Below are 27,512 nucleotides of genomic sequence, written 5' to 3' on the forward strand. Positions count from 1 at the left end.
ATCAAGCGGTATTTCAGAGAAAAGTTTGCTAAATTCCTGTTCTCTATGACAGTCCTCGTATTTCCTATGGTTAATTGTGGTGTACAGCAGAGCCAGATGGCAACTGGAAATTACAGACAGAATGAAGTATCAGAAGCAACATAATCTGGAGGACAGCCATGGAATGCTTTGCAAGGAGGCAACAATCTGGAACAAATAGCCCAGCAGCACGCAGGAAAAGGTAAACAGAATGCTTGAAGTGGCGCTGGTTGTTTGAATGAAAAGACACCCAATCCCAAGCAGATGCAACATTTATGGAAATGTCCTACATAAATCCAAGTGTGAAAACATACACATGCAAGAGAAAAAGAGGGGGGAGAGAAAGAAAGAAAGAAAGAAAGAAAGAAAGAAAGAAAGAAAGAAAGAAAGAGAAGATTCAATTGGAGTCCGATTCATTATTCTCTGAAGTCAATAATTTGGTTTCTACATTCTGGATATGCATTTACTATTCTTACTTTGAGCAAATAGAAATACAGGGATATTTTGTTTAAAAAAAATGGAGCATAAAGTGTTCAGTTGTGGGCGAACATAGCAGACGACACAGCGATTTCTCCAGAGCAGCTCTTTACTTGTAAGCTGGACAGAACTGAACAGCAAACAGCTCAGCCGGCCTGCTTTTATAGGCAGCTGGCTGTCAACATTGTAGCAACAACAATCCAGGGTTTCCTGCCTAAAGTAACTGACGTGGACCTGAGTGAAAACTATATACACGATACTCCTGGTGGCCAGGGTGAGAACGTCAATACATAACACCCCTTCCCACTGAGATAAGGCGTTAGTTACAATCGTAATGGTTTCCTTATATACAGCACTACACGTAATGGTTCCATTAGGCACAAAAGCATATCGGTTACATTTCCCATACTTAGACCAACAGTGATACATGTCCAGCAACATAGTCCTTTAAATAAGTTGGGCGCTTGGAAACTCTGCCAGACCGCCGGGGACTGGTAGCCAAGTCCAGAGGGCCACACAATTCTTGCTGAGGCTGTGGTGCGACCCTAGGTGGCGTTGAAACCAAATCCCCTGGATCCGCTGCTGTGGGTGGAGCCTCCACAAGTGGAGTGGTCTGAGTCTGTGGTAAGTCTGGCAGACCCTCTGAAGCGGCTTGGTTCGGCTCCACGCTAGCAGTTTGTGAGGGAGGTGTAGGTGGAGCCTCGCCATCTGTAAGTGTCTCTTCTGGAGCCACAAGCGCAGTTGGGGGCACCACGGTAGTGTCCAAGTCTCCAACCCTGCGCCTAAGCTGATCTATGTGCCGGCGCCACAAGCGTCCGTCTTCGAGTGCCACCTGGTACGAGCGAGGTCCAGTGACTCCCACTACTGTGGCTGGCACCCAAGGAATGTCCCCCACATAGTTCCGGGCAAAGACCTGGTTTCCTGGAACAAATGACCGTGGCGCGTTGGCACAGCCTGGAGGTTCGGCCACGGCAAAGTCCGGGTGCAGCCGGTCGAGCGGTGACCTGAGGCGGCGGCCCATAAGCAGTTCAGCAGGACTCCGCGGCCCATAAGCAGTTCAGCAGGGGTGATGTGTTGCACGAACAAGTATTCGGCGACCCGCTCGTGCCAGTCTCCCCGGTCCAGGCGCGCCAGTGCCTCTTTTGCCGAGCGCACCATTCTCTCTGCTTGCCCGTTGCTGGATGGATGAAAGGGTGCCGTTAGGGCATGGCGGATGCCCAGTCCCAAAAGATACCGCTCAAAAGTGCCTGACATGAACTGTGGTCCGTTGTCGGAGACAAGGACATCAGGACACCCATGCGTCGCAAACAGGCCTCGCAGCACCCGGATGACGGCCTCGGTAGTGGTGGAGGGCATCAGGGCCACCTCCAGCCATTTGGAATAGGCATCCACCACTACCATAAAGGTCCGGCCGTGAAAGGGGCCAGCCAGTTCGATGTGCACCCTCAACCAGGGTGTCTTTGGCGTCTCCCAGGTGTGTCCCTTAGCTGCCGGTGGTGCAGGCCTCGACTCTTGGCACGCTTGACAGGCAGACACCCAGGCAGTGATGGCATCGTCCATGTTAGGCCACCAGATGTAACACCGAGCCAACGCCTTAATTTTGACAATTCCCGGGTGGCCAACGTGCAGAGCCTCCAGGACGCGCTGACGGAATCCCTGGGGAATCACGACGCGGTCTCCCCACAGCAGACAGCCACGATGAGCCGAGAGTTCATGTTGTCTGGTTGCGAAGGGCTGGAACTCCGATACAAAAGGCCCTTGTGGCCACCCCCTCCACACCCAGTTGAGCACCCGGCTGATGGTGCGATCCTGGGCAGATGCGGAGGCCACAGTGGCAGCCGATACAGGCGCTGCCGGAAGATCCTCAATCAGGAGGAGTGATGAAGCTGGAGCCGGGTCTTCCACAAACGCTGGAAGAGGGCAACGGCTGAGGGCGTCGGCATGGCCCATCGATTTCCCCGGGCGATGGACGAGCCGGTAGTGGTAGGCAGCCAGGAAAACAGTCCATCGCAGCATGCGTGGCGAGAGGACCGGTGGAGTTGGACGATCACCGGCGAGGAGGCCCAGGAGTGGCTTGTGCTCAGTGATGAGGTCAAAAGTCCTGCCATAGAGGTATTCATGGAACCTCTTCACTCCAGCCACAAGTGCCAGTGCCTCCTTGTCGAGCTGGCTGTAATTCCGTTCTGTTGGAGATAGCGTCCTGGAAAAGTAGGCGAGCGGTGCTTCTCTTCCGTCTGGAAAACGGTGACTAAGGACAGTGCCGATGCCAAAAGGTGAGGCGTCGCAGGCAAGGACCAGCGGCCTGGATTCACTGTACTGTACCAGCACACGGTCCGATGAAAGGAGAGCCTTGACCGCATTGAAAGCCGCCATCTCCCGATGACCCCAGGCCCAAGGTGTCTTTGTGCTGAGGAGTCGGTGAAGAGGCTCAGCCACCGTGGCTTTGTGGGGCAGGAACATGTTATAAAAGTTCAGCAGCCCCAGGAACGCCTGCAACTCCGTCTTGTTCTTTGGGATGGGGGCCTGCTGGATAGCGCGGATCTTGGATGTGGTCGGGTGAAGGCCGGAGGCGTCGATAAGATAGCCCAGGAACTCTACCTGTGGAACGGCGATCTGGCACTTCTCCCTCTTTACCTTGAGCCCGGCCTCTTGGAACCTGGTCAGCACAGCACGGAGGCGCTCGAACAGCTGCTGGTGTGAGTCTGCGGACACCAAGACGTCATCAAAATATGGTACCACACCCGGAAGCCCTTGCAGGAGACGCTCCATAAGGCTTTGGAAGATGCCCCGAACTGCAACTGCACCCCGAACTGCAACCGGCGGCAATGGAATGCCCTTCGGTGGGTGACGATCGTCTGGGCTTCAGCAGTGGCATCATCGACGGGCAGTTGTTGATAGGCTTGGGCAAGGTCCAGCTTAGCGAAGACCTTACCCTCACCCAGGGAATGCAGCAGGTGTTGGACAACAGGAACCGGATCATGCACTTGTAGTCAGCGCAGATTCTCACCGACCCGTCTGGCTTGACAGGCGTGACGATGGGGGTTTCCCACTTGGCGTGGTCAACCGGCTCCAAAACTCCTTGGGCGATCAGCTTGTCCAGTTGTTTGTCCACCTTAGCCTTGAGAGCAAAGGGAACCCGGCGTGGCTTTAGCTTGATGGGGGCAACTTGTGGATCAAGGCTAAAGGAGATGGGTGTACCTGTATACTGCCCCAAAGTGCCGTCAAAAACCTCGGCAAAGTCTTTGACCAGACCCTCAGTCTCTGCGTTAGAGATGCAGTTGATGCCGGTGACTTCCAGGCCGAGGGCATCAAACCAGTCTAGCCCTAGGAGGTTTGGCCACTGACCTTCGACCACCACCAACCAGAGCAGGCCCGAAAAATCCTTGAAGGCGATCCGGAACTGGCCAACGCCTACCACGGGAATGTCGTTTCCCTGGTAGTCTCTCAGGTGTACACGGTGAGAGTCGAGTTGCCTTTTGGACACTCTGGGTACCAGTCTTTTGATGGTGCTCCAAGACACGATGGACAGGGCAGACCCGGTGTCGATCTCCATGTCACATGGAGCTCCTTCAATGAGCACCGTGATGTTCAGCTTGCGTCGCGTAGGCGAGTCGGTTTGGCCAATCGTGGTTCCAGACGGGCAGCGGCAGTTGGTGGGAGCGAAACAGCTTTCCTTGGCAGACTGGAGTGAAGACTTGGACTTGCGAGTCGGTGAAGGGGGGGTGTCAGACGGAGCCGATCGGCAGACCTTAGCGATGTGGCCCCTTCTGGAACACTTCCTACAGATGGTGTCTCTGAATCGACACTTGGCACGGGAATGGTTGCCTCCGCAGCCGGCACATTCCGGTTGGCCCTTGGACTTCTGTTGGAACTTCCTGTGCTCCCGCTTTGTCTGGTGCACGTCATCGTCTTCACTGGAGGATGCCTCATCACTGCTGGCCTCTTCGTGATGCACTGGAACTGGCTTCCTAGCAAGACGCGGGCTGCTGGACTTGCGGATCTCCTGGGCGGAGCGTTCAGCAGCTTCTGAGGCCACAGCCTCCTCAATGGCTTTCTGTAGCGTGAGGTCTGGCTTGGCAAGGAGACGCCGTTGCAGATGGATGTCCCGGACCCCGCAGACAATTGGATCCATCAGGGCATTGTCTAAGTCTCGGAACTCACAGTGCATTGCAGCCTGTCGCAGGGCGGTGGTGTAGTTGTTGATTGACTCCCCCTCTGCCTGGTTCCGGTGGTAGAACGCATGGCGGGCAGCAATCTTGAATGGCTTTGGTGCGTAGTGGTTGCGGAGCTTCTCTTGGATCGTGTCCCACGGTGTTGCCTGGACTGCTTCAGGCGCAACCAATGCTCGGGCCGTCTCAAACACCTCAGGCCCACAGAGGCTGAGGAATAGGCCCCGCTTACACTCCTGTGATACTTGCGTCAGCTCGTTGGCTTGGAGGTAGCAGTCGAACCGAGCGAGGTAGGAGTCCCATGATTCAGAGGCTGGCGCAAACGGCGGTAGAGGCACAAGTGAAGCCATGATTCCGATGCCGGCGTGAAGGGTGATGGATGGAACACCGTGCTCTAGCCAGAACAGTCAGCTCTGAAATGGTTCTGTTCAGTGATTTCGCTCAGTGATTCAGCTCAGTGATTCAGCTCTGCTCAGAGGTGGCTGCATCTGGCTGTGCTCTGATGTCCATTGATCCCATCCTCATCGCCAGTGTTCAGTTGTGGGCGAACATAGCAGACGACACAGCGATTTCTCCAGAGCAGCTCTTTACTTGTAAGCTGGACAGAACTGAACAGCAAACAGCTCAGCCGGCCTGCTTTTATAGGCAGCCAGCTGTCAACATTGTAGCAACAACAACCCAGGGTTTCCCGCCTAAAATAACTGACGTGGACCTGAGTGAAAACTATCTACAGTATCCCCCTGCTGGCCCAGGGTGAGAACTTCAATACATAACACCAAGGAATTGCCATCACTACAATCATGAAGATGTAAGTTTATTTTGATGTCCATGGATATTGGCCTTACAAGGGAATTCTTCTGTATATGAAAGGTGAATAATTTAAAACATTATCAGTGATGTTGGGGTTTTGTTTTCCATTTGAGGCAAGCATTATGATCTACGAGATTCTTCACTGGCTCAGATTAAAATCCAGATTGGAGGAACCACTCTGTTCTGCTCTACCCCATCTCCAAGGAAAGTGCCAGAAGGGGAGGAATTTGAGCAGAAGCAGACAATGGGGTAGATGAGAGGATCGGAACATATTGCACTCTCAACGAAATCTTTGGCTGTCAGATACAAAGACCCAATAATAGAAATTTATTTATGCCCACTAAAATAGAGGTGACTTTTGGAGAAAAAAACCCACCAATTGAACCTGCTGATCTACCAGCTGCTAACTGCATCCTCAGTTCACCAACTGAGCTAAGTGATGCATCAGTACATTCTTCCACCCCTAGCTCCTGCTCGGTGCTTATAAATACTGAAATGCAGATACTATATGCCTCTCCCATCCTCCTTGGGTTTAGAAATACAATGCAGACACGTGGATACTGGCTGTTCAGGAGACTTTCCAGGGTAGGATGTGCCTGATCATGTGGTAAGAGGAGAGCCAAAGACATATAACTTGTTTACAAGCAGATAAGTTTGAATATATTTTGAGGCATTTGGGTTTTATTCTGCAGATTTGGCTTGTGGTTCAAAATGGATATGCATGGGACTGGATCAGAATAATAATTTCAAAGCCATTCTCTTCCAAATGGGTTATTTCAATTCTTCAATTTTTTGCTGAGCTACATAGGAATGAATTGCAAAATCTCAAAGCTTCTATTATTCCAAAGCAGTCCCAAAAGATTTAAAAGTTGTCCCATGCCATTACAACCGATCTCAGTGATCACGGGTAGGAGGAGGAGTTACGCTAAGACTAGACCATGTCATTACAGAGGGGGCAGGTTTAGTCGTTGTCTGAGGACTATTCCTGCCTCCGGGTCTGGTCTTGTCCGGATGGATACTAGAATCAGCAAGGGATACCCACATGACCTGAAGGTGCTGCTGTGCAATGCCAGGTCAATGATTCATAAGACCACTTCCATCCATGACTTGATCATGGATGGAGGACTTGACCTGGCATGTGTAACAGAGACTTGGTTGGATGAAGAAGATGGGCCTGTCCTTGCCGCTGCTTGTCCACCAGGTTTCTCTTACGCACAGCAACCCAGGTCATGTGGGCGGGGAGGGGGGGTTGCAGTGATTTTAGGAAGTCATTAGTTTGCACCAGGCGTCCTATTGGGAAGACCCAGTTTTCCGAGTGCATGTTCTGGAAGTTGGGCAATAGGGGCAGTACAGGATTCCTTTTGGTGTACCGACCTCCCCGCTGCACCAAAGATTCCCTGCCCGAGCTGCTTCAGGTCATGGCGGATGTTCTCCTGGAGACACCTAGCTTGGTCGTCCTAGGGGATTTTAACATCCATGCCGACACGACCTTACAAGGGGCCGCTCGGGACTTCGTGGAAAGCATGGCCTCCATGGGGCTGTCCCTGAATAAGTCTGGCCCAACCCATGCCTTGGACCTGGTGTTTACCTCTATGGATGTTGGTGATCTGACACTAAGTAAAAGCGAAACGAAAGAAGTGCCATGGTCAGATCACTTCCTGGTGCAACTGGACTTCTCTGCGACCCATCCCCTCTGCAGGGAGGTGGGAGGTGGGACCAATTCGGATGGTCCGCCCCTGCCACTTAATGGATCCAAATGGTTTCCAGAGAGTGGTAGGGGATGCTTTATCCCATGTTGATGGCCTTTCAGCTGATTCCCTGGTGGCCCGCTGGAATGTGGAGTTAACCAGGGCTATTGACTGTTTGGCTCCGAAGCGCCCTCTCCGATTGCATGGAGCCCGGACAGCCCCGTGGTTTTCCATGGATCTGAGGGCAATGAAACAATCGTTGAGACGGCTAGAGCGCCGGTGGCGGATAACTCATTCCGAATCTGACCGGACACAGGTTAGAGCTCAACGTCGAGCCTACCAAGTGGCGATAGCAACGGCGAAGTTCTTCTTTGCCGCCTCTATTGCATCTGCAGAAAACAGCAGCAGGAGACTTTTTCAGGTGGTTCACAATTTAGCGGAACCACCTGCAACATCGGGGCCCAGTACGGGCCACATGTTCTCCTGCAATGATTTTGCAAAGTTTTTTGCAGATAAAATCGCTCAGATTCGGGAAGAAGTAGACTCCACCGTGGGAGCAGGGCCGGGGTGGGAGAGTGCTAGAGTTCTGTCTAGTCAAGTTGAGTGGGATCAATTCCAATCTGTTACCTCCGAGGATGTGGACAGGCTGCTTGGACGAGTGAAACCAACCACCTGTCTCCTGGATTCTTGCCCATCCTGGCTTATAAAAGCTAGCCAGGAAGGACTGGGCGATGGGCTTCGTGGGGTGGTGAATGCTTCCCTCCGTGAGGGAGCCTTCCCAGACCCGCTGAAAGAGGCGGTTATTAAACCGCTTCTTAAAAAACCATCTTTAGATGCGGCCACGATGGCCAACTATCGCCCAGTCTCAAATCTTCCATTCTTGGGCAAGGTGATTGAGCGAGCGGTTGCCGAACAACTCCAGGCACGCCTGGAAGAAGCGGACCATTTGGATCCCTTCCAGGATTCAGGATTGGATCCCAGGATTCAGGCCTCATCATGGGACTGAAACTGCCTTGGTCGCACTGGTTGATGATCTCCGGCGGGCTAGGGACAAAGGTGAGAGCTGTTTCCTAGTTCTGCTGGATCTCTCAGCGGCGTTTGATACCATCGACCATAACATCCTTCTGGACCGTCTTCAGGGGCTGGGAGCTGGAGGCACTGTCATACAGTGGTTCCGCTCCTTCCTCCTGGGCCGTGTTCAGAAAGTGGTGGTGGGGGATGAGTGTTCAGACCCCTGGGCTCTCACTTGTGGGGTGCCTCAGGGTTCTGTCCTCTCCCCCATGCTTTTCAACATTTACATGCAGCCGCTGGGAGAGATCATCAGGAGGTTTGGGCTGGGTGTTCATCAGTATGCGGATGATACCCAGCTCTACCTCTCTTTTAAATCAGAACCAGTGAGGGCGGTGAAGGTCCTGTGTGAGTGTCTGGAAGCGGTTGGAGGATGGATGGCAGCTAACAGATTGAGGTTGAATCCTGACAAGACAGAAGTACTGTTTTTGGGGGACAGGAGGCGGGCAGGTGTAGAGGATTCCCTGGTCCTGAATGGGGTAACTGTGCCCCTGAAGGACCAGGTGCGCAGCCTGGGAGTCATTTTGGACTCACAGCTGTCCATGGAGGCACAGGTCAAATCTGTGTCCAGGGCAGCTGTTTACCAGCTCCATCTGGTACGTAGGCTGAGACCCTATCTGCCTGCGGACTGTCTCGCCAGAGTGGTGCATGCTCTGGTTATCTCCCGCTTGGACTACTGCAGTGCACTCTACGTGGGGCTACCTTTGAAGGTGACTCGGAAACTACAACTAATCCAGAATGTGGCAGCTAGACTGGTGACTGGGGGCGGCCGCCGAGACCATATAACACCGGTCTTGAAAGACCTACATTGGCTCCCAGTACGTTTCCGAGCACAATTCAAAGTGTTGGTCCTGACCTTTAAAGCCCTAAACGGCCTCGGTCCAGTATACCTGAAGGAGCGTCTCCACCCCCATCATTCTGCCCGGACACTGAGGTCCAGCGCCGAGGGCCTTCTGGCGGTTCCCTCATTGCGAGAAGCAAAGCTACATCTGCAGGCAGAGGGCCTTCTCGGTAGTGGCGCCCGCCCTGTGGAACGCCCTTCCAGCAGATGTCAAAGCGATAAACAACTACCTGACATTCAGAAGACATCTTAAGGCAGCCCTGTTCAGGGAAGTTTTTAACGTGTGATATTTTACTGTATTTTTGGTTTTTATGGAAGCCGCCCAGAGTGGCTGGGGAGGCCCAGCCAGATGGGCGGGGTATAAATAATAAATTATTATTATTATTATTATTATTATTATTACTTTCATTGGTGTTGTGTGTGTGTGAACTCTGGGATTGACTGTGTCATCCTTTGTATGTCTCATCAGCAGTGTGCCCCACTAAATTCAGTTGGACTTTCTCCCAGGTGAATGTGCTGAAGAACTGGCAAAACTAAGTAGAGTTGAGGGAAGGGGCATTTCAAAAATTGCTCTTTCACACCGGTGCTAATAAACAATTGACACTATATATTAGCTAGTGTGGCAAAATAGCTCCAGAACCTCTTTTGGGGGGGATTTGCCTAAAAAAGCTCAACAACTTTTCTGTCCGGACTTTCACTTTCTGAAATATGGCAACCCTAGGTTATTGCTCAAAATCAGTTTGCAGGCTGCAAACATTTGGGACAGTGAGGAAGGATCTTATTAAAATGTGCTCATGCCATTCAAAAAATCAAATTGCAGAGTCTCCTAAATTGTGTAATGGTAGAAACAGGCAAGCAACTGGGATGTGTTTGGAGAGTGGGAACAGAGGTGAGGCTGATTTGTAGCCATTTCGAAAGAAGAATGCCATGGAGTATATTTTCCTTCTGTGCTTACTCCCTCGGGAATTTCAGTGGACGAGATGAGATTATTCTCACAAGTCATTTCCACTCAATGTGCCTCAGAAGACTGTTATATGGTGGCCGTTTTTGTAGTCATCTAAGCTGTGAACAGTATTAGCCTTTGGGGGGAAATTTGTTTCAAAGAACCTGTCAGACTTTATGGATGGTGTCTCTACCTTGTTACAGAGACACCATCCCTTTTACTATTCAGATAAAACGTGAACATGGAAAGAAAAGGTGCACATGCAGGAAAACATCTTTTGTGGAGCAGGAATACAGGTAATCAACTCCCAGACACGATCATGAATTGCCCGTTGGATGGTGGAGTGTTTGCATTTTATGGATCTGTTGGGAAGCAACTAATACACAGTAGGAGCAATTCATAGCCGCCAACCTTGGTCTGCCAGATAATGTCCAGTGCAGCCCCAAATTGGGATAAAATAAAATGCATTGAAGTTTGTTCAATCCATATGAATCACTCCAGTTTTATATCATTTTTCTAGGACTCTGCATAGAAGGGGGGAATTTGAATTCAGTTCCCTAGGACTGAGGTGCCCCACCACCTTGCCTATTTCCTGCAACCATGTTTGCACTGCCCAGAGACCGATGTAGAGCCTAGCACAATCTGTCCATGCCTCTCACCCTAGTGCTTGTGTTGCCAGTGCCACCATTAATTCTGTGATACACCTTAAATACGTTGCACACAATTGACATTTATGCACAGTTAATTTGGGTGCTATGGAGAATAGAGAGTAGAGATGGCAACAATACAAGAAACTGGGCAGATAGTGGGGCACATTAGGAAGGAGGATGCAGTAGGCATGGGGTGTGATAGGTTGGCACAGAACCAGGCTGGCTCTTTCCCTAATTTGCATATGAAGCAAACACTGTTTCTTGTAATTCTGTATACAGATACCTTCAGCATGCTACATGCTGCTTCCTGTGGCCCTCTGTCAGCGCCAGCCACAGAGGATACAGGTAAATCAACTGTTTGAGTCTAGATAATCCTGCCAGGCAAGCCTTCCAGACTTTAGTTTCATATGAGAGTCCTCAGAGTCAGAAGAGACAGGCTCATCCATATCAAAGTGTTCCTTTACAGATAATCTTATATACATATATTTTATGTAATCCAGTTTCTCTTTATTTCTAGCCCATTGTGTCCTACACCTTCAGGGTAACTAACAAAAACAATTGTTGGTAAAACAGAACAATGTACTTGATCTAAGTTTAATGAATGCTTCCCACCCTTTCCCAACATTCATGAGTTCCAAAGGCCAATCAAAAGATGTAGGCTTGGGCTGGGGATGCGTCAATGGTGTGATACTCATTGGGGATCTCTAGCTCCCATATTATCGCTGTGGTCTGAACCACTGAGCCTCTTGGGCTTGCCAATTGTAAGCTCAACAGTTCGAATCTACACGACAAATCCTAGAATCTAGACCAATCCTAAACAAACTTGGGCTGATTTGGGTTGATTGAGGATTTTCCTAGAGTGTCAGGGCACTAGACCAGATTGAGGAGTTGGTTGAGTGGTTAGGGTTGGTTGATGAGGAGGAGGAGGAGGTTGGGAAGGAGATGCAGGCAGCTATGCTCACCCATCCTTCTCACCGCTGACTGCATGATTAATTTCAGTTTGCATTTCTTAGTCCAGAAAGTATTGATCTGATGTGTAGAGATCTTTTCTATTCTAATTGATTCAAGAGGGTTCTGGAAGCTTCTTGGTGTGAAAGAAACAAGCGGAAGGTTCATGATGTTTGGGTTATTCCTTCAAAGAAGCTGAGTGCAGCTGGCTTAAACTGGTTCTCTTATTTCTGTCAGTCAAGGTCATGCTGACTATAAAAGTAAGGCCAGAAGGAGCCTGGGTTTCACTTTCTCTTCCTACCTCTTTTCCTTCTGGTGTGGTGTTCTGAATGGTATGCTTAGTGTTAAGGTTTAGACTTATTATAAGTTATTGTAAGTTTAAGTCTGCTGCAACTGGATGTCTTATGGACTGTGCCAATCCTGAATGTACAGTGGTACCTCAGGTTACATACGCTTCAGGTTACATATGCTTCAGGTTACAGACTCCGCTAACCCAGAAATATTACCTCGGGTTAAGAACTTTGCTTCAGGATGCGAACAGAAATTGTGCAGCGGTGGTGCAGCGGCAGCAGGAGGCCCCATTAGCTAAAGTGGTCTTCAGGCTAAGAACAGTTTCAGGTTAAGTGCGGACCTCCGGAACGAATTAAGTACTTAACCCGAGGTACCACTGTAGTTCTTTTGTGAGGGTGAAAATCTGGACACAAACCACTGAAACCAGAAGGACATAGGACATTTATCCAGATGTACAATGCCTAGTTTCTGCACTGATGATTCTCTGTGTTTTGCCTCAGGTGTCACAATGTATTGGACCCAGCCTGGGTGGCATCTAGAACTGTAGAAGCTGCTCCAGGCAGCTGCCTCACTTGTGATAAACCTTACATGTACAACAATACAAACACAACACATAGGCTAATAGTTAGTAGAGAATATATAATGGAATAATGATATCATTCAGATTATAGAACTAAGCCCATCCAAGTTCATATGTACAATATAACAGAGTGGTAGCGAGGACCGCCAAGCCGTGTGTTCAAAATAGATGTCTAAGGACGTCTCACAATAGTCCTTCAAAAGTTTCAGTGGAAGACGTCTCAAAAGCCTCAAAAGGACAGTGTCTCCGGAATGATACTACTGTTTCGTAATAGTCTCTGCATTAGCCTACATGTTGTGTTTGTATTGTTGTGATTAAACCTTACATGTAGGCAGTGAATGTGTTTCCACCACATGCTGACTGTGCTGGACAGAATGGGTGCATTCTGAGCACTGGCTAGAATCTGCATTCAACACCCCCAGCATCTTGGATTCCTTGGTGGATTATATGTAGCGTGGGCAGAATTCACAAGCTTTCCTTAATCTATCCAATGTGCCACAACAGTATAAATGAAATCTTCCCATAATGAATATATAGTCCTGTTCTTGAAAGCTGAACATTTGTAGTCCATGAAATATGCCCCAGCTCCATTGCAGGAGATATAGATCACTCTAAATCTTATGTAGACATAGCTGGGAGTAAACTGAACTCTCTGGGACTTACTTCCAAGTAAACATGCATAAATTGTATGTGTGTTTCCTTGTTGACTGGTATTTTGTTGTGGGCAAAGTTTGCAAATTGGGCATTCTGTCATTTTGACAGTAAGAAAATGCCTTCTGGTGCATACGTTTTGTATCATTTTTTAAAAGATCATTTAGATAACACAATATGGCAACCATATTGGAAGTGCATAACAGACCAGACTACCTTTTTTTCAAAACACACACACACACAAAACGTGGTCTCCAATTTAGAGCATAACTAGGGCCAAGCTACAGCTAAATTATCTGCTTAGATTACAGTGGTACCTCGGGTTAAGAACTTAATTTGTTCTGGAGGTCTGTTCTTAACCTGAAACTGTTCTTAACCTGAAGCAGCACTTTAGCTAATGGGGCCTCCCGCTGCCGCTGCACGATTTCTGTTCTCATCCTGAAGCAAAGTTCTTAACCCGAGGTAATATTTCTGGGTTAGCGGAGTCTGTAACCTGAAGCGTCTGTAACCCGAGGTACCACTGTATATGGATAGCTTAATCTTTCACCCAGCAATGCCACTCCTCCCAAGATACAAGCATTTGGTATCTTATAGCATACACCTATAGCATCTTTGTGCTAAGAAGACATTCTGGCATCTTAGCAGCTTCCAGGAGAGGGGAGATGCCGAGAAGAGTGTGTGCTACCTGAACACTTGAGTGTCTTGTGGTATGGGAAGCTGAATGGAAGAAGTCTAGGACTAGGGTAAAGGATAGGTGGAGTCCCCATTCTAATGTGCAGGCTTTTGCTATTGCCTTTCTAGAGGCACCCAAACGCCCCCACTTTTAGTTGGCTACAGTGTTCAAAATTAATGTTTAATTCAACCAGGCAATAAGAAGAAGAAAAAGGCCACATGCATGAAGGACCATTTGTTTTGTATTTTATTGAATTTCATTTATATTAAATTAAAAATATATTTCTGACAGATTCATGTAACAAAAAAGCGGAACAGTTTTCAAATTGTTCAGCTGGGATGATCAGTGTGGGATGAAGCTAAAGCAGGTTGCAATCTACATTTGTCCTAACAAACAGATAAAGTTTCCAAGGAACTTGGGAGGTAATACAGAAAAAGAACAATCCTAATCACACAAAGGGAAGGAAAAGAGACACTGGTTTCTCCCATAGCTTCCAAAAACAAAAGGAAAGGGAAATGATACTAAAATATATAGATAGCTAAATATTAACAAAAGTTAGTTATGTAATTTTTAACAGTGCATAATCCTTCATAGCTGAATGATGAAAAAACTAAAGGTTAAAGTAACATTACACCACACACAATTTATCATTTCCTACTGTGTAAGCAGGTGCAGGAGGTTGAACACACCACAATAGTGCTAACATAGAATCACACAGAATGTCAAAATGAGACCTCCAATCGAACCTGCAAGGAGAGAAACAAATAGGGGGCAAATGGGAGGGGGAAGGAGAGAGGATGGAATCACAAGCCAATTACTTATATACAAATCAACCTTAAGACAATTATGTTCCAAGGAATGAGGCCCACAAAGGAAAATAAAAACTACATTATCCTTATTTACATATGCAACTAGCCATGTCTTTAACAAGCTATAAAAATACTATTCACATTTTCAAATTAACATACAGTAGTTTTGTTTTTAAATTTTTGTTTCAAAAAGGCAGCTAACTCTGAATGCATTGTGTCACATGAAATGAGGATGCAAAATCCACAATACATGGATGTATTGTGTCACTTTCCTGGAAGATTTCCTGGAAGTTTACAAGGTGAAAGTATTTTGTTCTTTGCATTTTTAACAGTTGTACTAGGAATGGAGTGAAATAGCTAAACCCAGGATGTTCTCACAGCCCAATCCTAAGACATACTGCACTAGCAAATAATTTTGTTAAGGATGCAGCTTGGCCACAGTTCTGTCAACGAACAATGTTGCTACACTGGGAGAGATTCTTAAGAGACCAGGATTCAAATTTTTGTCTTTGAGTACACCATCCCTGGGTCCATCATCTAAAAACAGCAGAGCAAGTTTGGGACTAAAGGAAGTTGACAAACTCACCACTTCTCTTTGTCAGAGTGTATCAGTTGTTAGAAACTGGTCCATAATTCAAGCTTCCTAAAAACCATGTGGCCAAAATAATATTTTGAATAAAGAACTTTCAATGCTACCATAAACATGTTGTGTTTCTTGCATTTAACTACATTTAGCTCCACTGAAACCAGTCGGACTACCAGTGCAATCCTATGTGTATTGTTGCAAAACTATGCCCCACTGAGTTCAGTGGGGTTTACGAATAGGGAAGTGCGTATAGGATTGCACCATTAATTGCCCCAAATCTGAACCGGGTTAGGAAGCAGATTGCGATGCATATTTATTTTAGAAAGGAAAGCAATTTTCATATTGAGTTTTATTCAATAACAAATTAAAGGCTTTTTATTAATAGGGAAAAACATGTTAAACATGTTACATTTTTTTTAAAAAATGGGCTTGGAAATCTTAACAGGGAGTTCCAACCTAACAAAATACAGTACATTGCATGTGCATAAAAATTATATGCACTACACTTGCTTTTACCTTTCTCTTTATCTGCTATGAAGAACTTAAAGTTACTTTGCAAACTAGGTGAGTTTACCAGGTAGCATGGCTTAGTCACTATAGAGCTAAACAACTGACTCATTCCTTTAGAATCATAGAATCATAGAGTTGGAAGGGTCCCTGAGGATCATCTAGTCCAACCTCCTGCAATACAGGAATAAGCAGCTGTCCCATATGGGGATCAAACTTGCAACCTTGGCGTCATCAGCACCACGCTCTAACCAACTGAGCGAGTGTGTGGATCTGGTAGCCAGAACTAGAAAAGAGGGTGAAAAAAACCAACCTGCGGGTTCATTTTGGAAAACACTCACCCCTATGGAGAGTTTCTTTAAAAAAAAACAAAAACCCTCAGAAAATCAATATTTCAGCAGAGAAAAAGTTAAAGAACAGACATAATGTACATTGTACTGGCTTTGAGCTTGACCCACAATTCCGTTAGGGCATCGTACTTGGGTATATGCAAGTTTAGTCTCATTGAGAGTTGTGGCTCACTCAGATGGGTGCAGAATGTGGCATGTGAACATGTAGATTGTTGCTGCTTGAACAGATTGAACCAGTTCCTTCCCATGTGTAGAACAGATACCCTGTCTGTACCCAAATGGCCAGTGATTTCAACTGGAATAAAACTGTGTACACCCAAGCACTTCTTTTAACTGGATTATGCATTTCCTGCTTCCAGAGGATCATTTTGTTTCCTTGCATTCAAAGTTAGCTTACCTTTGCACAGCTGCTCAGTTTAATTATCGACCCATTTAACAGCAGTACCGTTTTATGCTACATATTTCATAGTACCTCACTTCAAAATAACGGATTACATATCTACACTTATAAAATACCATTCACAGTTTGTTACTGTGGTTATCGCCCCCAAAATGGTTTAGTCCGCTGAGTGCTTATGGATAATAATGCAAGCTGACTTTCATGCCAGTGGAAAGGAATTGTTTTAAAACAATGGTTATTAAAATAATCCAAATGAAGGTGCTTTTTCCTTGTGAGTAGCTGAAAGGTGCATTTCAACTGGCCCACCTTTCAGTGCATCCTGTCACCCTGGATAGTACCTATTCAAATTTTGTTGTAAGGTTAGCCTCCCCTGTAAGTTAGCAAAAAGCTTGCCGTATCACCCTGATTTTCCTTCTCTCTTTTCATTGACTTTATGTTCCAGTCAGTTGCTAGGGCTAATGTTATTCATTTGCTGTAAATCCATGCCCATGAAAGCTGGTGTTTGACAAAGGACTCAGATTTGCAAGACTCTTACAGTTTTTTAAAAAAGCAAAGCATGCTTCTGCTTATCATGCGGAAATTAATTTGAAAATTAGCAAGTTGTGTCTGCACAACAAGGAAGTTTTTCCCAGTAAGCATGAGTCCTGAATGCTGTATGGCTACTTGTTCACACTTCATGGTCCCTACTCATGTTCTACTAAAAACCTCCTTAACAACCCTCAGTTACTAATACCTATCCTACAGCTTCTACCAACACAACTAGTGCAAAAGCAAAAACAACAAGAAGAACAAGAACACCCTTTGTAGCTGCTTCAGCATAATGCATGCAACTGATGATTTGTATGCAAAAAAGAAAAAAACTTGCATAAATATTATTGATCTTCTCAATACATATTGAGTGCTGAAGTCCATCTTTCTTGGTGGAGACTTTGATGCAAAGTATGAACATCCCTTGCTATATGCTTTCAGAGGCAAAGGAAACTCACAACTTAATGAAGCTATGGTTCAGGAAAGAACTTACCTCTGTGCTCAGTGTAAATTGATCTGACACAAGTGTCTAACACAGGTACCATCGAAGTCAATTGGTTGTTCCCTGCTAAATTTCAGCTGGTTTGCATCAAGCCCCCAGGTGATTAAAGTCAAAGATGTGCATAAGCACATTTTCTGAAGTGGCAGGCTATGTGCGCACACAACGATTACAACGATCGCACCCAGTTGCAACATGCTACCGCAACAAGATCAATAATAATTACAGCTAACCGTATAATCACTCTGTGAATGTGGGAGTGAAATGGCACTGTTTGTGCTGTAGGGAATTACTTCACAAGGGAACAAGAAAATTGAAATCTATCCCTTGCTTGTTTTTAAGTGCAAACACTGAAGGAAGGAAAAGATACAAATTGGCCTTTTACATTCTGAAGTGCTGGTGTTTCTGGTCATGGAACATCCTTGGTTTACATTTGTCCCTAATTTTTAACAGTAGATATGTTAAATATCTACTGTTAATTTTTAACAGTAGACATAACATTTTCCTTGTAAAGCTTTCAACTGAGTCATGTAAAGAAATAGCATCCAAAGAAACAACTCCAAATGCTTACTCCAACATCATTTTATTTTGCTACAACTATGTTCCTAAAGGGCTTAAACCTGAACTCTAGGCAAGGTCAAATTACTGTATTTTCCCATGTATAAGACTAGGCTTTTGGTTTTTTTTTTTACAAAAAAAAAGGTTTAAAATTGGGGCTTGTCTTATATATGGGTAGTGCTGAGGGGTGTTTTCTTAATTTGGAGTCCCCCAAAATAGGGGGCATCTTATACATGGGGGCGTCTTATACACGGAAAAATATGGTAACTTAATTTAATTAACACAGCCACCCTTACAATCGGTCACTCTGACTTCCTTGGGAATGCTAGGCAATGCGTGAAGGATCTGTGAAGATCCTAGGAGCAGCTAAAAATATTCTCACCCAACTGTAATGCCCAGGATTCACTGAGGTAAAACCATGCCAGGTTATATATATATATATATATATATATATATATATATATATATGAATGAATGATATTTGTTAATATAGGCCATTTAGCCTAGATCTATGAGAACACTAAATCTAGTTCCTTTTATTTTTGGTCTGAGTACTTGTGCTTACTAGAGAACTTTGTATGGTTCAACAGCCGATAAAGTTGGGGCAGTATTATATACAGTGGTACCTCGGGTTACATACGCTTCAGGTTACAAACTCCGCTAACCCAGAAATATTACCTCAGGTTAAGAACTTTGCTTCAGGATGAGAACAGAAATCATGCTCCGGCGGTGCGGCAGCAGCAGGAGGCCCCATTAGCTAAAAGGGTGCTTCAGGTTAAGAACAGTTTCAGGTTACGAACGGACCTCCGGAATGAATTAACTACTTAACCCGAGGTACCACTGTATCCCATTTACCTGTTCTATGATACCTTCAAAAGTACCTCACATACTATGGGGCCAGCACAGCTACAACATCCTAAACACACAGGCTTGCCGGATACCAACCATTTTCAGTGTATTATGATGCCTTGTTAAATTAATGCCTATTATAGAAACACAGTGATTTCTTGCATGCATTAGTTTTGCTTTGCTGAATACTCAACATTAGCAGCACTGGGGAGTCTGAGTTTAAGTGAAAATGAGTGAATTATAAGGGGCATTGTTTTGAAAGCAAAGAGGAACATGGAAACCATAGAACTAAATTTCCCATTCCAATATGGAGAAAATTATGAAGTTCCAAAAATGGGATTGAAAGCATTACACACATCAAGTAAACCTTGGGAATCCAAATCTACCTTCCTGTCTGCTTGCACAATAACTCTACAGCTCTAGTAGAAAGAAATTTCTTCCACTCTGCCCTCCTCCATGTCTTCTGAACATTTAAAGACTGTTCTGCAGAAGGCTACAGAACAGTCTTAAATGTAAATATAATTGTTGTTGTTTAGTCGTTTAGTCGTGTCCGACTCTTCATGACCCCATGGACCAGAGCAAATATAATTAAACAACACCAAATAAAGAGATACTTGCGTAGCTAAGGCACAAGGAAAACTACAACTAAAAATGTTCAGACAAGACGACTTTGCCTTTCCCCACTCCTTGTCTGGGCAGAATGTTCCTCACTTCTGTTGTTTTTAACTGAGAATGTTGGAGCAATAAAGGTGATTTTTTAAAACAAATCAGCTGCTGAAAGCATGCAGCACTTTCAGCTTCAGTTTTGGCTTCTGGTTTTAGTGAATACTTTGAAAATGTAACTCGCAGTGTTTCCTTTGGGCTCTGAGCCCAAATAACAGCTGACAAGAAAGTCACATCACACCTCTGTAAAGGGCAATATAAGGCAATGTATAATAATTCAGAGGGAAAAAAGCTTGCTCCCTTGGCGCATGTGCCTTTCAAGAGAGGCAACATTTCCACAGTACCCAGAGTTCAGGCCCCTTTATCTTCAAGTCGTGACTGCTGTGTGTTTTGGCTGGTTTGCTGTGTCCCTGCTTGAAGCAAATGTCAATTATTTCCCTCCTTTGTCACTTCTGGAAGTTTCCTCAGTGATATTAACTACAGGAAGGCTACGGCAGGGTATTGCCTAACTTCTATAACTTTTCCACAAATTGTGCAATATCGGTACCTGTGTGATTTCCACTGTGGCAGGGTATATTTTCTTTAATCTACAGGATGCAAAGCAGTTAGCAGTGCTAACTACAGGGCTCTTCAACACAAACAGAAGGACGTCTGACCTGAGGATACAGTTCTCACAGCCGAGCTGCTACCGCTGAGAAGATGAGGCTGGAAGCTTTATTTACCCTGTTGTCTTTCTTAGCAGCATGATCCCAATGAAATCACGCTACTCACAGGCTTTTTTGCATTTAAAGGGAGACATGCTGGTTATTAAAGAAGAATTTTTTTTAAAAAAGGTGGCAAGATGAAGATTAAACTGCACTAAGAATTCATTTTGGTCTTCTGGAACATATCAGAGTCCATCATTTCATGCAGTTTCCCAAAGAATGCTGCCTAAGAATGCTTTGCCAAAGGCCGGACACGGCAGAAGCAAGCTGGGCGGAAGTGAAGTTGCCTGACCCTCTGGCGATGGTGTAAGGACAAGCGTGCGTTTGCTAAGCTAGAGGAAGGACGCTATCTCTACCAAGCAAAAAATGCCCCCCACCCAAAACAGAAAAAAGAAATGCTTCCAGCTAGTTTAAAGGTTGCTCCTCCTTTTGCAGGAAGGGGAATCAGACTGGTTGCTTAGGTAATGGCGTATAAGCAGGTAGCTATTTGATACATTCAAAGTTTTTAAATATAGCCTTGGTGTACATATGAGAAGAAAAGTCTGGACTAGGGATGAGGGAAAGACTTGATTCAGGAAGCACTGAAAGCCAAATTGATCAAATTTGTATTTTAGAAACAATATGCAAAGCAAACACAGCTATCCTTCAAAACTGCACCGAATTCAAGCTTTGTGATGCAGTTTGCAACCAACCATTGTTTACAAAAATGCATATTTTAGGGGGAAGTGTAAATAAAAATGAAAATATTTAGGGAAAATGACATGCAGAAATGATTGTATTATGGGAAAAAATGCTTTCAAAAATATGTACATTAGTCAAAACTGCATATAAAAGACATAGCTCATCTACTATGGAACTGCCCAGTAATCCAATTTTCTGGAAGGAAGTGCAGGGGCTAGAATTAATCTGGTTCTGTACAAATCCCTCTTAACAGGCAATCTACCACTGCAGTTGGCTGCATACCTGCCAGGTGGGGATTATCACAAGCGCAAGAAGGATGGCTCCACTGAGCCATGTTGTCATCAAAACAAACATTGGAACTATCTGGAGTACACCAAGCACAGCAACCTGGATACAGGACCTTCTGCAACCAGCATTCCATGAGAAAATTTTGCTCTACAAAGTTCAAGCTTCCAAGAGATTTTGAGTGCATTTTTGGAACTGTTTGCCAAATAATATCTGCATTTAGACGTAATGGGAGGCACACTGCAGCGATGGGAATTTCCCCAAGTTAATGAGTGTTAATCTAGGACTACAGCAGAACATTGACACACATTCATCAGAGTGTGGAAACCTAGACACACTGTAGCTGAGTGCCAGAGATGATAATACTGTAGCTATACAAAGAAGATGAAGAGGCCATGAGCTCAAAGAGAGGGAGCAAAGCGGGGGGGGGGGGGGGAGAGGAGGAACTAAAGGATTATACCATTTTATTGTAATAATGTGAAAAGCCCAATAAACCATGGATAAAAAAGGGAAATGCTCTGAAATAATAATGAATTTTCATAAGGATTTTTAAAAAATTTAAAATCACAGACTGCTGCAAAATGTGGAGAACAATTTAAGGCTGGAAACATGGACAATTGAGTAGATTATTTGGGTTACCTGAAATATATATGAAATTCACAAATCCTTCCATTCATAGTCTGGACTGAGAACATGGCATGGAGGAAGGAGTTTTCCTTTCTGTCATTCCCAAAAGCCTGTAGAGTTTTACTGTTGAACAAACTGGCATTAGGTGAATAATTGCAATCCCTTTTTTCATGTCACCGCCTGGATAGGCCCAAGCCTGCTAGTTCCCAAAACTTTAAAGTGGGGTAGGAGGGAAGCCACCCAGATGTTGTGGGACTTCAGCTCCCATCAACCTCATCCTGTGTGGCCAGTGGTCAGAGATGATGGGAGTTGCAGTCCAGCAACACCTGGAAAGCCACCTCTGCTTTAAATAGATAGAAATGGACATGCATCCCGGCACCACTGGAATGAGAGATTCAAATGAGGTCACAGCCTGGATTTCATCTCACACAATCAATCAAACTGACTTCCTTATACATGCATTTCCCAGAATTAAAAGTTAATATGCTCCATCAATTCATATTTTGAGAGAAGGTACTGCTATGGGGGGAGGAACTATTTACATTTTCTTTTACTCTGCAGGATTGTTTTCTTTATGCAGTACTTATCTTGAATTGCCAAAAGCCTTGCACATAAACAGGTTTCCATCTTTGGTTAGCAATAGGATGCCAAGATGCTTTGATGAATTTCTCTCCCCTGCCTCCCCCATTCTGTTCAAGTGCACAGGGAGGTCTTCAACTGCACAGGCTTTTACTCTTTATAGGAAGCAAATATATATTACCATTTGGCTTGTAAAGGCTTTTTACATGTGGAGAGAGCAGGATTGCATGCTATCCCTTGAATTTGCGGCGAGCTTTCCATTTATGTTCATTGAGGCAGCTCAGTCCTATTGGACCTTAGGCTCTCAATAACTTATGCTCTGTCAAATATAAACAAACACACTAACCTGCTGAGGATTCCTGAACCACCAATTTTGAAACGGGTAATCTGGGGAACTGAAGTATTGCTAACTAACAGCACACAGCTCTGCATAGGATCCAACATTTGCAAAGGAACCAAAACCAGCAGTTACTAGGAGAAGAGCTCCCCTGTATGCTCTTCATTGTGAAATGGTCAGACAGCTATCTGTCTGGAGACTTCTATATTTGAAGACCCAGGAAAACCACCATAACTTTGCCTCAGTAATCCTATGGTATATATGGCTATAGCAGTGAAATCTCCACTGATGGTAGAAAATGTTTCCTTAACACTTGCAGCATCCGTAGTGTCAAAGAATGTTCTGCTTTCATCTAGCAGGCTCCCTAAGAATGTAGGAACCACCCTACTTAGTAGGCCATCTTATTTCCAATGGTGGTAGAAGCCTCTACGTTGGATATGAAAATAACACTTTCTCCCTGTAGTCACCCCTGGGGCAATACAACTGGTTTTCAGAACCCCCTTAAAAGCCACTCTCTACCACCTCCCTCAGTGGGTAAACTAAAACTTCTGAAATCAGTGAGCAGCCAGCACTTGAACACCAATTCTTTGCGTTCTGCACACACTGCTTTTCTGCTGTGACAAATGGGAATTTGGTCAGCATATCAAGAGAATAAACTTTACCAGGCCTGCACACATTTCTGTCCATTGTGCAATTGATTCTGACACAAACCATTGTATTATGAACGTCTCCTTCCTTCTCACTGCAGTTTGACACATATTTTGAGTAACTAAATATTTTTTAGAGAAACTGTGTAATTGGAAATAAGTTTCATGCCTACAGTAAGCGCTCTTCTACCTGGCAATTAAATGCAGATACTTAAAATTAAGCATTTTCTGGAAGAACCCAAGTTTTGTACTGCTTTAGTGGAAGGAATGAAAAAGTCTACTCTCACACACAAAAAATGTAATTTCCAATAACTGGGCAGACTAATACTTTACATACAGAAATAAGGCCAATCCAATGTGAAGTCAGGTCTCACTCGGCTCCATCTTTAAAGCAAAACAAGCCCAGAAATATGCATTATTAGCTCAATGAGGCTCAGGTCATATTACACCACGTAGTAACTTAGTACATAATTTGTTCAATTCTGGGCAGAGAGAGATTGAACTGGTTCAGGAAGTTCAAGAACCTGTAGACAGAGAAATATATGCCTCCTGATATGGAATGCACTTTTGAGAACCAGAAACCCCCGAGTTCCTGCCTAGCAGCATCTCCTGTGCACAGACATAAAAGAGTCGACTGGGTGCAGCCACCGGAAGGCGGGCTAAGCACCATCATGTTTACTGGGATCCCCAGGGCAGTGGGAGCCAGTGTTGCTGACAGAATATATGAGAGTTGATGAGTTGGTACTCCTGCTTCCAGGGTGACCAGAATAACATGCTGGATCCCAGCGACAGGGAACAGTGGCTAGAGGCAGTTATCACTCATCTTTAAATATACATTCATGCCATGTCTGGCTATCATCATATACCAAGGAGCCAGAAAACACAACAAACCCAAGCAAACAAACATCAAGAAGCAAAAGCACAAGCTTCCATGGGTTTTCTCAAGACATGTCAAATGTCTATAACATTTCTTTGTGGATCACCAGTGCTTCCCAAAATGACCTCACTATCTGAGTTTGCTACTCGGACCGTACCAAGAGGCCACTCTTGGGTGACCATGGGATCTACAATGGCTTGTAGGATGATGTGCTTTCAAAATCTACCTTGGCCAGAGGATTGAGTGGGGCAAGAGCTCCCCGTGGCCTGGCTCTTCTCTGCTCAACTTGCCTGGGGCTTTGTGCTGATAGCTGCAGAGCTATCACCTGTTCTGGACCCTGGATGTGACTGCTATGCAGTCCTGCCTTGGTCACTGAGAGCCTTTGGGGTCATTCTGTTGGTGTTTAAGATATAAGGTTAGTAGGGCAGTGCTAAACCATTTTTAAAAGGCTGAGACTTTTAGCATTCCCTTTCCCCCACACAGGTGTTTTGCCCCTTAAATTCCAGCCATAAATAAGTACTACTCTGTTGCTTGGTGACAGAGAGAGGCTGGAGCATCACAGAAACATACTTTATGAGCAAATGGCTACCTATATCAAGTCAACTCCTGAAACTATGAGCTTTGTTCGTTTAGCAGAATAAACCTGAAAGCTAGTTCTTGAAATATCCCCCAACATGTTTCTCTAAAATGCTGAAGGCACCCCTTGACTTGTTTTCAGTCTAATAGGATATGTGAAGTATTTTGACACAGCTCCCTGCCATTATTCGACGCGCTTGGTTTTAATCATTACTAAAGTGCATACAACAAAATACTATTGCCCCTCCTGCAATTTCATTCAACGTATAGTGAGCCTGCAATCCATTTTCCTGGGATTAAGCCCCATTGAAATCAGTGGGGTTTACTTCTGAGTAGATAGGATTGCACTGTAAGAATGAGGGTGATTCCCCCCCCCCTTGCCCCTACTAGATATTATGTCTTCAGAGCTGTATAAATAAACTTGAGCTAAAAAAAAATTCCAGTCATGAAGGGAACAAACTAAAAAAAACTTTTTTAAACAAATTAAAAATAGCATGTAAAAGCCAGCAGAGAATGAAGGTTCGTAGATGAGAGAATGCTTTGAAATTATTTACAGTTTTGACTGAGAATGTAATAGCCATGCACACCCGGAATTTCTAAAACCTTGCTTCGTGTTTCTTCTTTGTGCTAGGAAAGCAATAAGCAGGCCTCACCACAGTCTTTGTCTGCTAGTCCAAGTCAGTCCAGCACTTTTCCCCGCAATTCCCCCTGCCCTGTAATCCGCTTTCCTTTCTGAGGCAGCACCAAGGCTAGTTACTCCTTCAACAGTTTTCCTGTGAGCAGTCGTTGCACTGATGAACAAAGTTCCAAAGACTTCACTTTGTTTTGGCATTTTCCACAGTCATCTTTTATATATATCTATATTTATATATCATTATAATAATAATTCATTTTACATTTTAAATTATTTTATTTTGCTGGTCACTTCCATATTGCTTCATTCAGATTCCAGAATACAGTTCAGGGTGAGGACAAAAATTAAAACCGTAGCTTAAGTGCAAATGAATTTTCCAGTGATCTGCCATGTGCGTTTTCTTCTTTATGAACTGAAGTCTGCCTCCTGACCCTGCCTCCTTTAGAAGCAGGTCACCCTTAAAACAAAAACAACCCCAAAACCATGAATTAAAAGAACAACAACGATGGATTTTCTCCCTCTGTCCAGTCCTCAGTATTCTCTACTGCTTCCCAACTTTAGCTGATAAACCAGAGGAAACTGAGGAGAAAATAGCTACGTTTTGTATTCAAGAAGTATAAAACATCAACAGGAGGCTCTGTGCATATAAATCTTGGTTGGTGGCTTGCCCTCAAAAAATGAGATGTTGTTGTTTTCCCTATAATTTTGGCTGTTGTGTCCTGAAATCATTTTTGCTTTCAAAACATTTGTTCTCCTATTGACCTGTAGAAAACCTGTAGTGTCATGCACAGAAGCATGAAGAAGTTAGGTCTGTGCAGTTAGAAAACAGAAAGCAGAAGTGGTGGAGAACGGGGGACTGGCTGGAGAGTCATGTGATCTTCAGTGTGATCCCTTTGATGGATGGACGGATGGATGGACACAGTGAACAAGATGGGAATGGCAAGCTGGGTTAGCCATTTTGTTTATGTGGTAGAATATAAAGTGTTAAAGAAAGAAGTCGGATTCTCAATCTCATTACGTCATCACTCATGATATTAAAAATGTCCTTTCCTACCCTCTCTTTTCCCTCCCCCTGCCCAAAACCGCACTGCCCCCTCCAGGATTGCTCTGGTGGCTCTCAGCATTTCCTGCTGATAGAAGCTGGCACTGTTGTGACTTTCCCTGCAGCATCAAAGCTGAATTGCTACGTGGAGAACTAGTTGGACAGCAGGCAACACCGCCACCGGCTTTTACTAGTATTCATTGGCTTGTCTGACCTCCTGGCCCTGCAGGTGCACAGAAAGTGAGAAATGCCAGCCCTTCTCCCTCCCTCCCCGCTGCTTCATTCACTCTTTACTTTTCTTTCTTCCCGGCTTCCTGGAACAAATGACTTAACTGTGCCTTTCCATTTGCAGACAACCACCTGCAGGAAGAACTGGCAAGAAAAGGAGAAGAGAGGGCAAGAAGAAGGGACAGAAGAGAAGGGAGACAGAGACGGAGGAGAAAGGAGAGTGCTGGTATATGGGTCCCCCATGACTTCCACGCTTTGGGGGTTACACCACTGTGTTTCGGTGTCTGTAGGGTGGAGGGGGCAGCATTGTGCCAGGCTTCAGGGAGAACTCTGAGAGGTATTCGGGGTTCTCTGCCACAATGGGCCGGATCCTTCCATTTTGTTTGTAAAAATATTTTGTGCTGTATTCCTGCAGGTAGTCCGGGTGCTGTAGGGTACTCCGTGGGGGCAGGCTGTGATTCCAGTAGCCTGGGTTGTCAAACGCCTTCTTGGGTTTCTCTGGCAATGGAAGCCCATTTTTCTTCAGGTACTCTGCATTCTCGAAGGTGCCTGTGAAGGTGTTGAGGTACAGTGGCTCGTTCACATACTCATCCTCTGCTTTGGGTGGGCCATTTTGGCCGTTGTGATATTCTGGGTTGTCCAGCGCTTGAAGATCACCATTTTTCCGCCGAGAGACAAATGGGTTCTCCTCCACAGGATTCAGGTGATCTAGAAATTATAAAACCCGTATGAGCCAAAG

General features: G+C 45.2%; 2 protein-coding genes across 7 annotated transcripts in view; one reads left to right on the forward strand and one right to left on the reverse strand.

Annotated features, from left to right (window-relative positions):
- Positions 1–27,018, forward strand: LOC310743287 (uncharacterized protein; the record flags this gene model as incomplete). 2 transcript variants are annotated; one of them, XM_083573438.1, is made up of 4 exons in its annotated part: positions 1–220; positions 10,218–10,310; positions 10,944–11,009; positions 26,898–27,018. In XM_083573438.1, exons 1-4 carry the CDS (start codon positions 159–161, stop codon positions 27,016–27,018), a joined length of 342 nt encoding a protein of 113 aa, XP_083429564.1. In that variant the 5' UTR covers positions 1–158. The 2 variants fall into 2 exon arrangements, 1 of the variants encoding a protein (XP_083429564.1); XR_014538928.1 differs by lacking the exon at positions 1–220 and adding an exon at positions 5,991–6,081 and having other exon boundaries at positions 10,243–10,310; positions 26,898–27,007.
- The window catches only part of ERBB4 (erb-b2 receptor tyrosine kinase 4), a 799,874-nt gene continuing 798,121 nt past the window's right edge, over positions 25,760–27,512 (reverse strand). For all 5 annotated transcript variants that reach the window (XM_083626464.1, XM_083626462.1, XM_083626465.1 and 2 more), the window contains one exon: positions 25,760–27,481. In XM_083626464.1, coding sequence (XP_083482590.1) covers positions 27,036–27,481 — 446 coding nt within the window. In that variant the 3' untranslated portion in view covers positions 25,760–27,035. The remainder of the gene's footprint in view (positions 27,482–27,512) is intronic.

This window comes from Podarcis filfolensis (genome assembly GCF_964270895.1).
Source record: "Podarcis filfolensis genome assembly, chromosome: 1".
Classification (NCBI taxonomy): Eukaryota; Metazoa; Chordata; class Lepidosauria; order Squamata; family Lacertidae; genus Podarcis; species Podarcis filfolensis.